At 37.6% G+C, this 16,130-nt stretch overlaps 1 protein-coding gene across 2 annotated transcripts in view; it reads left to right on the top strand.

Moving 5' to 3' along the window:
- PREX2 (phosphatidylinositol-3,4,5-trisphosphate dependent Rac exchange factor 2) overlaps nucleotides 1-14,862 on the top strand; it is a 287,018-nt gene extending 272,156 nt beyond the window's left edge. For both annotated transcript variants that reach the window (XM_036830767.1, XM_036830768.1), the window contains 2 exons: nucleotides 6,439-6,506; nucleotides 12,649-14,862. In XM_036830767.1, the coding sequence (XP_036686662.1) occupies nucleotides 6,439-6,506; nucleotides 12,649-12,694 (114 nt within the window). In that variant the 3' untranslated portion in view covers nucleotides 12,695-14,862. The remainder of the gene's footprint in view (nucleotides 1-6,438; nucleotides 6,507-12,648) is intronic.
- Nucleotides 14,863-16,130: the final 1,268 nt, after the last annotated feature.

Here is a 16,130-nt window from a genome sequence, read left to right as displayed (position 1 = left end):
GGTTATCAGCTGAGTTTTCAGCAGAAACTCTGCAGGCCAGAAGGGAGTGGCAGAATATACTTAAAGTGATGAAAAAGAAAAACCTACAACCAAGATTACTCTACCCAGCAAGGATCTCATTCAGATTTGACAGAGAAATCAAAAGTTTTTCAGGCAAGCAAAAGCTAAGAGAATTCAGCACCACAAAACCAGCTTTACAACAAATGCTAAAGAAAGTTCTCTGAGGGGAAACACAACAGAAGAAAAAGACCCACAAAAAACAAACCCAAAACAATTAAGAAAATGGTAATAGGAACATCCATATCAATAATAACCTTGAATGTAAATGGATTAAATGCCCCAACAAAAAGACACAGACTGGCTGAATGGATACAAAAAGAAGACCCATGTATATGCTGTCTACAAGAGACCCACTTCAGACCTAGGGACACATCCAGACTGAAAGTGAAGGGATGGAAAAAGATATTCCATGCAAATGGAAATCAAAAGAAAGCTGGAGTAGCAATATTCATATCAGATAAAATAGACTTTAAAATAAAGACTGATACAAGAGATAAGGAGGTACACTACATAATGATTGAAGGATCAATCCAAGAAGAAGATATAACAATTATAAATGTTTACGCACCCAACATAGGAGCACCTCAGTACATAAGGCAAATGCTAACAACCATGAAAGGAGAAATTGACAGTAACACAATAATAGTAGGGGACTTTTAACACCCCACTTACACCAAGAGACAGATCATCCAAAATGAAAATAAATAAGGAAACACAAGCTTTAAAGGACACAATAGACCAGATAGATTTAATTGATATTTACAGAACATTCCACCCAAAAGTGGCAGAATACACTTTCTTTTCAACTGCACATGGAACATTCTCCAGGATAGATCACATCTTGGGTCACAAATCAAGCCTCAGAAAATTTAAGAAATTTGAAATCCTATCAAGCATCTTTTCTGACCACAACACTATGAGATTGGAAATCAATTACAGGAAAAAAACTGTAAAAAACACAAATACATGGAGGCTAAACAGTGTGCTACTAAATAATCAAGAGATCACTGAAGAAATCAAAGAAGAAATTTAAAAATACATAGAAACAAATGACAATGAAAACACGATGACCCAAAACCTATGGGATGCAGCAAAAGCAGTTCTAGGAGGGAAGTTTATAGCAATTCAATCCCACCTCAAGAAGCAAGGAAAATCTCAAACAATCTAACCCTACACTTAAAACAACTAGAGAAAGAAGAACAAAGAAAACCCAAAGTCTGTAGAAGGAAAGAAATCATAAAGATCAGAGCAGAAATAAATGAAATAGAAACGAAGAAAACAGTAGCAAAGATCAATAAAACTAAAAGCAGATTCTCTGAGAAGATAAACAAAATTGATAAACCCTTAACCAGACTCATCAAGAAAAAAAGGGAGAGGACACAAATCAATAAAATTAGAAATGAGAAAGGATAAATCACAACTGACACCACAGAAATACAAAAGATTATAAGAGACTACTACAAACAACTCTATGCCAGTAAAATGGACAAGCACGAAGAAATGGACAAATTCTTGGAAAGGTACAATTTTCCAAGACTGAACCAGGAAGAATTAGAAAATATAAACAGACCTATCACAAGCACTGAAATTGAAACTGTAATTTAAAATCTTCCAACAAACAAAAGTCCAGGACCAGATGGCTTCACAGGCGAATTCTATCAAACATTTAGAGAAGAGCTAACACTGATCCTTCTCAAACTCTTCCAAAAAATTACAGGGAGAGAAACACTCCCAAATTCATTCTATGAAGCCGGCATCACCTTGATACCAAAACCAGAAAAAGATATCACAAAAAAGAGAAAACTATAGACCAATATCACTGATGAACATAGTTACAAAAATCCTGAACAAAATACTAGCAAACAGAATCCAATAGCACATTAAAAGGATCATACACCATGATCAAGTGGGATTTATCCCAGGGATGCAAGGATTCTTCAATATACGCAAATCAATCAGTGTGATACACCATATTAACAAATTAAGGAATAAAAACCATATGATCATCTCAGTAGATGCAGAAAACGCTTTTGACAAAATTCAACACCCATTTATAATAAAAATTCTTCAGAAAATGGGCATAGAGGGAACCTACCTCAACATAATAAAGGCCATATATGACAAACCCACAGCAAGCATCATACTCAATGGTGAAAAACTGAAAACATTTCCGCTAAGATCAGGAACAAGACAAGGATGTCCACTGTCACCACTCTTATTCAACATAAATTTGGAAGTCTTAGCCACGGCAATCAGAGAAGAAAAAGAAATAAAAGGAATACAAATTGGAAAAGAAGAAGTAAAAATGTCACTGTTTGCAGATGACATGATACTATACATAGAAAATCCTAAAGATGCCACCAGAAAACTACTAGAATTAATCAGTGAATTTGGTAAGGTTGCAGGATACAAAATTAATGCACAGAAATTTCTGGCATTCCTATGCACCAACAACGAAAAATCAGAAAGAGAAATTAAGGAAACACTCCTATTTACCATTGCAGCAAAAAGAATAAAATACTTAGGAATAAACCTGCCTAAGGAGACAGAAGACTTGTACTTAGAAAACTATAAAACACTGATGAAAGAAATCAAAGATGACATAAACAGATGGAGAAATATACCATGTTCTTGGATTGGAAGAATCAGTATTGTGAAAATGACTCTACTACCCAAAGCAATCTATGGATTCAATGCAATCCCTATCAAACTACCAATGGCATTCTTCACAGAATTAGAACAAACAATTTTACAATTCATATGGAAACACAAAAGACCCCAAACAGCCAAAGCAATCTTGAGAAAGAAAAATGGAGTTGGAGAAATCAGGCTCCCCAACTTCAAACTATACCACAAAACTACAGTAATCAAGACAGTATGGTTGGCACAAAAAACAGAAATATAGATCTATGGAACAGGATAGAACGCCCAGAGATAAACCCATGCATATGTGGGTACCTAATTTACGACAAAGGAGGCAAGAACATACAATGGAGAAAAGACAGCCTCTTCAATAAGTGGTGCTGGGAAAACTGGACAGCTACATGTAAAAGAATGAAATTAGAACACTACCTAACACCATACAAAAAGTAAACTCCAAATGGATTAAAGACCTAAATGTAAGATCAGACACTATAAAACTCTTAGAGGAAAACATAGGAAAAACACTCTTTTACATAAACCTCAGCAAGACCTTTTTTGACCCATCTCCTAGAGTAACAGAAATAAAAGCAAAAGTAAACAAATGGGACTTATTTAAACTTAAAAGCTTTTACACAGCAAAGGAAACCGTAAACAGGACAAAAAAACAACCATCAGAATGGGAGAAAATATATGCAAATGAAACAACAGACAAAGGATTAATCTCCAAAATATACAGGCTGCTCATGGAGCTCAATATCAAATAATCAAACAATCCAATTAAAAGATGGGCAAAAGACCTAAATAGACATTTCAGCAAGGAAGACATACAGTTGGCCAAGAGGCACATGAAAAGATGCTCAACATCACTAATCATTAGAGAAATGCAAATCAAAACTACAATGAGGTATCACCTCACACCGGTCAGAATAGCCATTATCAAAAAATCTAGAAACAATAAATCCTGGAAAGGGTGTGGTGAAAAGGGAACCCTCTTGCACTGTTGGTGGGAATGTAAATTGATACAGCTACTATGGAAAACAGTTTGGAGGTTCCTTAAAAAGCTAAAACTAGAACTACCATACGACCCAGCAATCCCACTACTGGGCATATACCCTGAGAAAACCATAATTCAAAAAGAGACATGTACCACAGTGTTCATTGTAGCACCATTTACAATAGCCAGGACGTGGAAGCAACCTAAGTGTCCATCGACAGATGAATGGATAAAGAAGATGTGGCACATACATACAAAGGAACATTACTCAGCCATAAAAAGAAACGAAATTGAGTTATTTGTAGTGAGGTGGATGGACCTAGAGTCTGTCATACAGAGTGAAGTAAGTGAGAAAGAGAAAAACAAATACCATATGCTAATGCATATATATGGAATCTAAAGAAAAAAAATGGTACTGATGAACCTAGTTGTAGGGCAGGAATAAAGATGTAGACATAGAGAATGAACTTGAGGACACGCGGTGGGAGGGGGAAGCTGGGGCAAAGTGAGAGTAGCATCGACATATATACACTACCGAATGTAAAATAGTTAGCTAGTGGGAAGCAGCAGCATAGCACAGGGAGATCAGGTTGGTGCTTTGCGATGACCTAGAGGGGTGGGATAAGGAGGATGGGAGGGAGGCTCAAGAGGGAGGGCACATGGAGACATATACATGCATGCAGCTGATTCACTTTGGTGTGCAACAGAAACCAACACCGTACTGTGAAGCAATTATACTCCAATAAAGATCTATTAAAAAAAAAAAAAGAGCCAGGGATTCTTGTAGAAGAGGTTAATTCCCAGCTGAGACAGGAAAGATGAGCCTGGAGCATCTTGAGGTGCCAGAAAATAAACATGTACTCAAAAATGATTGTGGTTATATGAACAGGACATGAGAAGCAAACTGAAGGAGCTCCCGGTGGCCAAAACTGGAACAATTTGAACAACAAAATGTTACTAATAATAAAAATGTTGGATTATAACTCATAGGATAAAATAAATAGCCATGAATCCATACTGATTTAAATAAATACTTGAATACATAAACAGTTTGGGGAGAAGGGATAACTCTTCTTTACAGAAGCATTCCAGTTCACAAACACTACAGTGGTATTGATGTGGGCAAGAGGCACCAATAGAGGCTAAAATCAGTGAGCACAAGTTTGAAGAGAAGCAGGATATGGGTATAGTCTCACAGTTTCTCTCGCAACAGATTTATTAAGTACAAAAAGAAAGCTGATGACTTTACGGTGGAAAAATCTGGTGGACACCACCTTACCCAAGTGATGAGAGTTAATGTCACTGGTGACAAGACTTTTGGACATTATATGATATGATGGTGACCAGCCTCAGTGATATGATGCACTAAGAAGATACAGCATCACTTCTGTGATTTTCGTGCCCAAAATACATATCTTCTATCTAATCATAAGGAGACATCTGGCAAACCCAAATTGAGAGACATTCTGCAAAACAATGACCAGTACTCATCCCAAGTATTAAGGTCATGAAAGACCAAGGAAGCCTGAGGAATTGTCCCAGATTGGAGGAGACCATGAAGATACAAAGACAAAATGCAGTGTGGGATCCTGGATTGGATTCTGGGATAGAAAAGGAGGACATTAGTGGAGGGAAATGGGGAAATGTGAATAAGACATGCAGCTTAGCTAATAGCATTTCCTGGTTTTGATCATCATACTGTGATTAAGTGAAGGCTTAAAATTAGAGGGAGTTTACCTGGTGGGTAAAGTATGTGACCTCTCTGTTCTGCTTGTAAACTTTTCTCTAAGTCTAAAATTACTTCAAAATAAAGAGGTTTTTTTAACTTCATAATTGCAATTCCTAAATTTCTTCCCATCTGTTTTTTTGCCATACACATCCCCTTTTCCCTATTTGCTTTCCTTTATTTGGTCCATCTTGAGAGAGTATACTCTTTTCTTTTTCTTTCTTTCTTTTCTCCTTTTCTTTCTTCCCTTCCCATCCATCAGAATTTAGTAGCAGGGAGAGAGTTTTGGGTTTTTAAACCACTCTCCTCCATTTATACTCAGCCCCAAACCCTGGTGTTTGCTTCTATGTAGTAACTCATTCCCCTTAGGAACTGAACAATGAATATTCATGAACTTGACAGATTTGCAAAGACTTTTTCATTGCTAAAGCATGTTATCTTTGTACTATAAACTCTGAGGCAGAATTCTTATATTTCAGAGATCCACATGCATATGCCTCGTCCAGAAATTGCTTTAAACTGTTTAAGGAAAGATTTTCTTGATAAATAATATGAAGTTTAAAATAGCTAAATATTCAGCTAAGGACAAAACAGGCTGTATGCATATGATAGAACTGTGATTTCCGTTCCAGGAAAGTGGGGACACAGAGCAGGTATTTCTAGTATGCTCCTTTCCTGTTTTCAGTGTCTTAAAAGTTAATTGCTTAAATATTGAATAAAGACGTAGATGAGATAGTGAACAGGAAGCTGTCATTTTACCTTACTTTGAAATGATTTAGATGGCTTTTGAAATAAGTATCAATCCTTTGAAACAACACATCAGTGTATTTTGATGCTTAAAAGCATTAATTCTGAAAATGCTCAGATGATGATTTCTTTCTCCTCATCGAGTCTCTCTTGATGTTAAATATAAATATATTGTTGCAATCAATACTCTACACTCAAATGTTAATGGTATGTTAAATGGTTACTAATACAATGCAGAACTAAAAGTGATTGTCCTTACTTCTTTCAGGGAGCACGAGTTCAGAACACAGCAAAGAATTTGGGAGTCAGGGACCGGACCCCACAGTCTGCTCCGAGGTGAGTGACTCCCCATGTCTACTCTTTCCCAGAGGACTTGCCACCATTTCCCAGACAGTGTCACTTACAGCTAATGCAACGACCCCAGGATACGCCCAGTGTAGTACTGAATACACTCATGGAAATCAGCCTTGTAAGCATTTGGTGGCAAAATGTGATTAGGCTTAAATGCTCTCAGATTAAATGAAATTTTAGGTGAAGCAAACTTAGAGGTAACATTATCAACATTATTCTATTTTTCAAATTCCTTCATGAATTCAAAAACAAAAATCCGCACAAGTACTACTGAAATTTGTATTCCAACTGTGCCAAACCACCAAGATGCCATTTCCATTTATACTTCTATGATCACATGTGCTGTTCCCTCTGGCACGATCACCTGTCCCATCTGTGTCTGTATGAAAAACTGCTACATAAGCACAAAACCCAACTTAGGTACCATTTTCTCCTCGAAGCTTTGGTTGAGTTTTCTTCCTCTCTGTGTTCCCTTAGCATCTTGTGTATTGATCCATTATAGCTCTGATGTGTTGCAGTGTATTGTTCCATGTCTCTCTGCCTAACCTGAATAAGAATTCTTTAGAGGCAGGGAATATTCTTTTTGGATTTTATTTATCACCCATCATAGTGCCTACATAGTGCCTGCATAGAATATTTGAACTGATTTCAAGAATGCATGAATGAATGAATGAATGAGCTTTTTGTTCGTCATTCTACCAAATGTTCACAGCGCACATATCATCGTAAGAAAGGACTGTAATCCACCTTTAAAATAAATAAACATGGGAACAGCCATGAAAGATTTGATTTCCCTGGTGACATTACGGTAGGCAGCCATCTATCTTGAAGTAGGGCAAAGTTAAATAATTGCTTTTACATTTGGTTGTTTTTATACATTTGCATTTTAACAAAAAGTAGCCTCCTCCAAGCACTGTCACAGATGAGACACTCTTTGTTTCTGTTTACAAAGCAACTACCAGAGTGAGAATGATGACTGCAGCATTTATGAAGTTCTATTTCATTCTGAAAAAGTGTGTGGGCAGTGAAAGTACTTGCAAAAGGGAAAACATTTTCCCCCTGAAAGTAGATGGAGTGCTCATATTCTAATCGCATTTATTTTCAGTGCTGGCTCCTAACTCTCTTTAATCCTCAAGTCTTGTTAATGTTATCGTTCATAGTTGATTAGATTAGAATCTAAGACTTTCTGTTGGTAAAGAATCATTTCACGTAGGCATTATCTCTCCAGCACCTTAGCAGTCATGGTATATTTGGATAATAAACCCAGTGAAGCTTTAAAATTCCAATAAGAAAACAATATAATGGCTCAGCGAGGTCTTCTTAGCTGGGGCTTATAAACACTAATAAACAGTGGGGATAAGACTTAAGCACCCTGATCAATAAACCAGTGTGTAAGCTCAATATGAGAAAAGAAACTGATGAGCTCACTTTGTTTTTTATTGGGTTACGTTTAAAACACTTGAAACACAATAAAACCTGCCAGTTCTAAAGTTGACATATTTTACAAGGGGGTAACAGCCCTGAGAGAGAACTCTAGAGTAATTTTTCAATTTTAGTTATGCTTTCATTCATTCTACAAACATTTATAGAGGACCTAAGAAATGAAAAGCATTCTGCTGTGCCCCATGGAGAATGTAAGCATGAGACAGAAATAGTTCCGGCCCTCAAGGAACTTTCAGTTAAAGAGGGATGAGTGAAACACAACCACAAGAAAAGGGAGAGAGTGAGAAGCACTCTGTGAGGGTGCAGAGAGGGTACTAAGTACCACAGAGCATCTGGGATCCCTCCCATCTGGGAGCCAAAGAGAGCAAAGTGAAGAACACATTTGTCTCTCAAGGCCAGGCCCTCCAAGGCAAGACTCAGGTAATGTTTCTGGAAACATCTTCACAGAGATAAAGTTTGCTGTCTCTGACTGACATAGTATTTGACTCAAATCCCCAACGAATCTCTATTATAGTTTTCCTTTCTCCATTCACTGCCTTTCATTTTTTAAAAATTCACTCAGCAAACATATGTTGAATTTCTGCTGTGTGTTTGTAGATGTCAGGCACTTTGATAAAAGCTAGGGATAAAGACATAATCCCCTCTACCAGTCAGTGAGGTGTCATAGAGCAACAACTGAATAAAATGAAACTAGTATACAGTGTGTGTGTGTGATAAGAAACATGACAGTGCAGCCACTATGAAAAACAGTATGGAGGTTCCTTAAAAAACTAAAGTTGAACTACCATATGATCCAGCAATTTCACTCCTGGGCATGTATCTGGAAAAAACGAAAACACTAATTCGAAAAGATACATGCACCACAATGTTCATAGCAGCACTATTTACAATAGCAAGACATGGAATCAACCCATGCCCATCAACAGACAAACTGACTTAAGATGTGTGTGTGTGTGTGTGTGTGTGTGTGTATACACACACACACACACACACACACACACACACACACACACACTGGAATATTACTCAGCCATAAAAAAGAATGAAATTCTGCTATTTGCAGCCATGTGGGTGGACCTAGAGAATATTATGCTGAGTGAAATTAGTCATACAGAGAAAGACAAATACTATGTGATATCACTTATATGTGGAATCTAAAAAATAATACAAATGAATGTGTATGTAAAACAGAATGGGACTCACAGACATAGAAAACAAACTTGTGGCTACCAAAGAGGAGAGGGAAGAGGGAGGGACAAATTAGACATACAGGATAATAGATACAAATACTGTATATAAAGTAGATAAACAACAAGGATTTATTGTATAGCACAGGGAACTACACCCATTATCTTGTAATAACCTATAATGGAATAAATCCACAAAAATACTGAATCACTATGCTCTACACCTTAAACTAACACAATACTGTAAAGCAACTATACTTCAATTTAAAAAAAAGAACCATGACAGCAATGGCACAGATTGCCATGGGAACACAGAGAAGGGGCACATAACTCAGCCTAAGGATGGAGGGGAGAGGTTGCAGAGTATTCCTTCCCCAGTCAGCATGGTAATCAATGTCTTCCTCAGCTGATGCAGTGACACCAATGCCTAGAGAACACATCACATTCTGAGAACTACACCTAGATCTCTATGACTGATGGTTGAATGTGATTTAAGAATGATGCAGGGTGAGGCTGGAGACATAGGCAGGGGCTGGATCAGGAAGAGACTTGTGCAAGATATTGAAGAGCCTTGATTTTAACTTGAAGACAATAAGGAGCCACTAATAAACAATCTTTCTGGAAGATTTGGATTTTAGAATTTATGTCTGGCAACGTTAGGAGGAGCCATTTGGGGACAACTAAGACTGAAGGCAGCAGATGCTTTGGACACTAATTGGATGTAGGAAGTTAGTGAAAAGGAAGACTCTAGGATGACCACCAAATCTTTGGCTTGGATGACAATGGTGAAAGGTTCTAGTCACTGAGATAGTAGATGGAGGAAAAAGAGCATGCGTGGGAAAGATGATGAGCTTGACGTGGTGGTATTGCAGTAAAGTGCAGCTGGGCATCCATGTGGAGATGTATTTGTGGGCGCTGCAAATGAGGTTCCTCCTCCTTGTAACTAGCATATATTGACTGGCCAGAACAATAAACATATCTTCACCAAGAACCAAATATTACATTCCAGATGTAATGGCGCACTGGTCTTATTTTCTATTGCATTACACACTTTGGAAACTATTGTGTAATGAAAATTTGATTTTCTTTATTTACATACTTGGGAGACAGAATATTGTAGTGGTTAAAAGTGAAGAAAAATGATTTTGGGTCCCGTCCCTGCCAGGTGACCTTATTTAGTCAGGTTATTTATCTTCTCTGAGACAATTTTTGCCCTCTGTTAAATTGGGAGAATTGCCTTGGGTCAGAGTGTTATTGATAATTTAGCCTTGAATAGAGGCATTCACTTTGTGGTCTCCTTTAACACAGGTTTTATTTGTGCCATGTAGAAAGATGAAGGGCATGATCTATAGACTGAAGTTTGAAGGTTCTATTCTCTGCAGACTTGAATTTGGGCTGGAAATACCAGCTCCAGGATGGCTGCCTGAGCCCAACAGGAAAAGGAGAGAGTGGAGCCAGAAACAAACGTTTTTCGTCCAGGGCCCTTGATGTGCACGAGTGGGATGTGAATACGGCAGGGGCTCCAAAATGTTGGGCAAAGTACTCCCATGACCTAACTATTTAGCTGACAAAAAGCAAATGCCTCAGCAGAGAGCAAAAGTCCAACTCTTACCTATTACATTTTACTTACAAACTTCATCTGCCTGTGCTCAATTCCCAAAGCCCCACAATTTCCATTACAGATGTGTCTGAACTCAGATAACCCTGAGTTACTTCCAAGAAGCCTCCCCAAAAGCTGAATCTGCCCAGCTCTGCGGTACCCAGAGCTATTATTTTATTAGGTGATCACAGGGAGTAGCCTTTTCTCCAATTTGTGAGACAGACATTGCAAAGACTGCTCTACCCAGTGGCATTAGTTAAATTATGTGGAAACGTGCAGTGCAAGGTAATGGAAAGTGACGTCTTAGCCCAGATCTCAAGGCATAGGACATTTGCCACCCAGCTGACTGTTCCTGTTCTACGTGAGTAAGTCCGCTGTGCCTTTTCACTCATTAAGCAGCACTTTCAGGGAAATAAAATGATAGAAATTAAAGAGGAGAAGAACTTCCCCATCATTCTATTATTCCAGCCCTGGGAACGCAATTTGAAGCAACACCATGTCCTTCAGCTGCAAAAGCAGCTTTGAAGAATATCAGCTCAGTTTAATGTATTCTTTTCTCCGGGAAGGATGAAATAAGTTTTCTGACTTGAGGTGTGCTTATTTCAGCGTTCATTTTCTTCCATGGAGATGACATGTACAGTATTCACCACCTTCCAGACTCCAAAGGCAGTAACTTCTTCTCTGTGTTTCCAGAGTAGGAAAGTTCATTTTATTAACAAGGTTTCTAACTCAATATTAAATCCTTTTCATTCTCTCCCCTTTGATTTCGAATGACCATGGGATTAAATGTTGAAGGGAGAGGAAATTTATAATTTGATAAATTTGTCAACAACTCATTTAAAGTGTGTTCAATTTCATCTGTAAAAGAGAGTGAGTCACCGCAGCGATTCCTGGGTTTGGAGTGCTTTTAAAATGGAGCAAAGTTGAAATCTGCACCTTAAATTTTTAGATCATCAGACAAAGCTCTGAAGTAGGACCAGCGTGGCCATGGGCATCACTGGGGACTACAGGCTTACAACCAGCCACCTTAGATCAGCTTGTATTCTCTCAGGTTCTGCCTTAATAGTGGGTGTGCCCTGGGTATTACTGTTGCAGTGGTTATATCCCCCTTTATTTGAGTTCTGGAGTTAGGATTCAACCATTCAGAAAAACGTGGAGCCCTAGAACTTGTATAATCCCACTAGTTCAGTCCCCTGAGCTTTGCCTTCATGCTGTATGGTTTCAAAAAACTAGACCTGTGATGCAAAGGGAGAGCATCTTGGAGCATCTCTGCCAGTTCAAATGGATTCCTTAGTCCACTTGAATCTCCACCTGATTCTATTGACAGATGAGTGACAGTGTGGGCAGAGCTGGACAAGTATTCCTTAGGAAACACCAGCTAATTGTGCCTTGATATTCAGGCCTCAGGACTGTGCCACATCAGCCTAGCCATGACCAACTGCCAGCACCACCAGGATGGTACAGAATGAAGCAAATTTCTAAGACAAGTCAGAAAATCAGTAACCCCTAAGAGGTAGATGCTATCTTGCTACAAGATCATCATGATAGACATGATGGTAATTATCATCTCCTAGAATTCGGAGAATCGCTTTTGCTACCAGCAAGGTGAGCAGCCTGTGTTGGCAGCACTGAAACAGAAGCAGCTGGTGTAAAAACGGCAGCATTGCCTAATCAACAGGCATCTAGATGTGCAAAGAGACACTGGTGTTTTGTAATAACAGAACCGGAATCTTGGAGTTTGCTAACGCACAGGCAATTTTTAGTGAAATTGGTGATATGATCATGACTGACTCCCAAACCAAGAAATTATTGTCAATGTATTTGTGATACAAATAAAAACATGTCAAGCAATGTCAATATGCTGGGCTGTTGTCACACCTTCCCATGCCTTTTGTAGGCTGTACAAGCTGTGTGAGCCTCCTCCCCCAGTTGGAGAAGAATGAGGAGAATCTCCAAGGAACCAGGCAAGCAGAAGCTTCTGAACACCGGACTAGACAAAGAACATGCTGGCTAAACATTCTCCGCTCAACATAAAAACATGGATTTTTTTCTCTTGGTCTTTCATCGTGGTGTAAATAACTAATGTTCAGCTTGTACTTAAATATTTGTGCTGGAAGTGGATGGAAGTCCATTCAGACAACTCAGCTTCACAAACCGATCTTTCATGTGTGTTAACGTGAATTATACATCCCTGGAGATTACATAAAAAAATATCAGAGATAAAACATTAACCATTGTGCCTCCTTTCCCATTTATTAAAATTATTGTATTGTGTTTGCTTTCATCTTCTCCAAATGGAGCGTGTTATGTTGGATATTTCCGTTTGAAGAAGTCTGTCATTGAAGAAATGTGGTCACGCTTTCCAGATCATCACACAGAAATGTGACAGACAGTAGAGACTGGGTGTCTTAGGTTTTCTGTCTCCCACTTGCATCTGAGAAAGTAGCTTGCGGGTGAAAGGTGAAGAGCATCCTTTACTCTTTCTAAGGGAGTGTTTCTCAGTAGAGGAGAAGAGAGCTGACTGAGGTCTCCAGCAAGACCTTCTTCCAGCTGCTTTCTGGGACCCTTTATGCTCGTGGACAGTTCCAGGGAACCATGCTGTCCTTGGTTTCTGAAGTGGGCGTGGCTTCCTTGGGCGGAGTCCTGATGCTGTTCCGTAGGTGTCCAGGAGATGGGGAGAGGCAGGGATTGGGGAGGGTTGGAAGGAAGACGAGGGTGAAGGAGGGGAAAATAAGCCTATTTAAAAAGTCAACCTTTAAATTTGAAAGATACCTAAAGCTCTTATTTTATTAAAGGCTTTCATATGAGATGTCAGACTCCTAAAAGAATACACCATGCTGAGTGTTTTTCTATCAAGGTAATATATATATAAGATGAGAAAGTAAAGCTTTATTTGTTGAACTTTAAAAGGACTATTAGAGACCTTGATAATTTATGAAAGTACAAGGTGTATTCTATTTTCATTCTAAAGTTTACATAATGTTTATCCTTTCTACATTGATAAAATAACATTGTTTTTTTTAGCATAGTGAATATAGTAATATTGATTTTAAATCTGTAATTTTCAAAACAATTAAAATGCCCTTACTGTGATTGTGATACTTAGGTGGATTTAGACTAATTTCTTATATGAAATGCTTTTCATAACTAAAGTATATACAAACCATTATGAAATTTTAATTTATGAAATTTGATAATAGTTTTCAAACACTTATTAAAAAAACTTTCATCACTAACAGTTGTGTATTGAATAACAGAAATACTGCGTTGCATATACATGAGGCCTTTATATACTGGTCAAATTAATAATAAATGTTATTCAGCACAGAAGCACTTAAGACTTTCATGACAAGTACACATCTATAATGAAAAATAAAGAAACCAACATCAGAGATTTCAGAGAAAAAGTTGAACACCTTGAATTTAATGAAGATATGACCTTATTAATATAAATATCTACATGAAACATTTTCTTCACTTTCAGGGGTTTAACATTCTTGATACTATTGCAAGTGATCCCGAAGGTCCATGAAATTAGTAAATTGTGATTTTCCTGTACTGAAAATTTGATTACATTTAACACAGGGCTAATGAGTGAGTAAAGCTGATTAACTAGCAAGTACTTTTCATGTTGTCATTACTGTTTTCTAATCACTACCCTAGAAATAGTGTTCCTTTTTAGAGGCATGAAGGGATCACTTAAACATTTCAGTCGTACTTTGCTGTTTCATAGGGGAAAACCATCTGCTATTGTAGTATTTACAAATTAACATATTTTAAGATCTAATCTCTGTGTAATAGGGTTACTTAATATTGTTTTAAGGGTTAAACATGGTGTAAGTGTACCATCTATCAGAGTGCTTGGCACTTATTAAAATCTCAAAAGTTAGTGATGACTTATATTACCATCAGTCACTGTGATTTTTGATTGTAATAAAACCTGTAGCTAAAACCTAAGTAATTTCTGCCTGCCAAGCAATACCTCCAGGTGCTTCACCCATACTTTGTTGTTGTTGCTTCATTAATCCTAATGGTGATTTGAGGTGATATTCTTTGCATCACCCCCATTTTACCGTTGAGGAAGTATAGCAAAGAATAGTCCAGTGACTTGCCCAAGATCACATGGCTGACAAGTGGTAGGAAATACATTGCCTTCTTAATGCATTGTGCTGCTTTTCCTTATTAATATAGGAAATGTAATATTGCCAATTATTTGTTAGTAAAGTTGGAGTTATGTGTGGTGGGCCATTAAATTATACATCTTATATTGAGAAAAAAGTGAATGGAAATGTGTAAAATGCCTTTAATATATGAAAACCATAGGATTTCCTGGACATTTTACCATTCTGGATACACATTATGAGGTAACCCAATGCTATTGCAATCTGAAAAAACATGATATCTCCCTCATAATTGAAGATAACAGTTTTAGATATGTTTTGAAAGTCTGAAATAGTACATTACATAAAATTTGACTATGATTCCAAAACAGTGATAACAGTAAAAAATGTCAAATGAGTGAATTAATAAAGACAACTCTTCAACACCATGATGTACCTCTGTGTGACGTCAGACATTTAACTGACCTTGAGTTTTTAGATGAGATCGGGTATGTTCAGGGTGGTATGACCATAGACTGGCCTTGAGTTTTTAGAATGGGTTTACCTCAATGCTCACATACTCCTCTGCAAGCAGTGAACCTTTAAACGTTACAAAAGCCTGCTAACAGTTCTTCCAAGTTCTGCCGACTTTGAAGTTCTGAGTTTGGACATCTGCCTCTCTCCACCTAAAAGGGAAGGTCACACCTAGAGATTTGGGTTCTTAATATGGGACTGATTCATAAATACTTGTTAACTAGTCATTCATGGTCAGTAAATCTTAAACATTCCATCATATCTTATAAAGTTTTCTCATTAAGTATTACAAAATTTAATATATTATTGGAAGTGTGAGTAATTTGAAGAGACTAGAATTTTGCATCTACTTCCATTACATTTATCAAGAAAGAAAGAAAGAGGGAAGGAAGGAAGGAGGGAAAGAGAGAGAGAAAGAAAGAAAAAGAAAGAAAGAGAAAGAAAGAAAGGAAGGAAGAGAGAAAGAAAGATGGAGGAAGGAAGGAAGGGAGGAACTTTTGTACTAGTTTTACTTATATTGGATATGTAATTTTGAATTTAGAGTATAAGCTTTATTTTATGAACCAATATTCCCATTTTAGAAGTCTCACACTATTTTCTGTCTTTTCAAATCACATTCTGCCAGTGGCTTAGATTCACTGTGTGTTCAGTGGCCACTGTTATTGCAGCAACAATGTTCAATTTAAAAGTAGGTTAATTTCTCATGATACTATGATACATATGACATTATATTGATATTGGTTCT

The sequence above is a fragment of the Balaenoptera musculus genome, chromosome 17 (genome assembly GCF_009873245.2).
Source record: "Balaenoptera musculus isolate JJ_BM4_2016_0621 chromosome 17, mBalMus1.pri.v3, whole genome shotgun sequence".
Classification (NCBI taxonomy): Eukaryota; Metazoa; Chordata; class Mammalia; order Artiodactyla; family Balaenopteridae; genus Balaenoptera; species Balaenoptera musculus.
The sequence above is the reverse complement of the archived record's forward strand: the minus strand, read 5'-3'. Positions and strand labels throughout refer to the sequence as shown.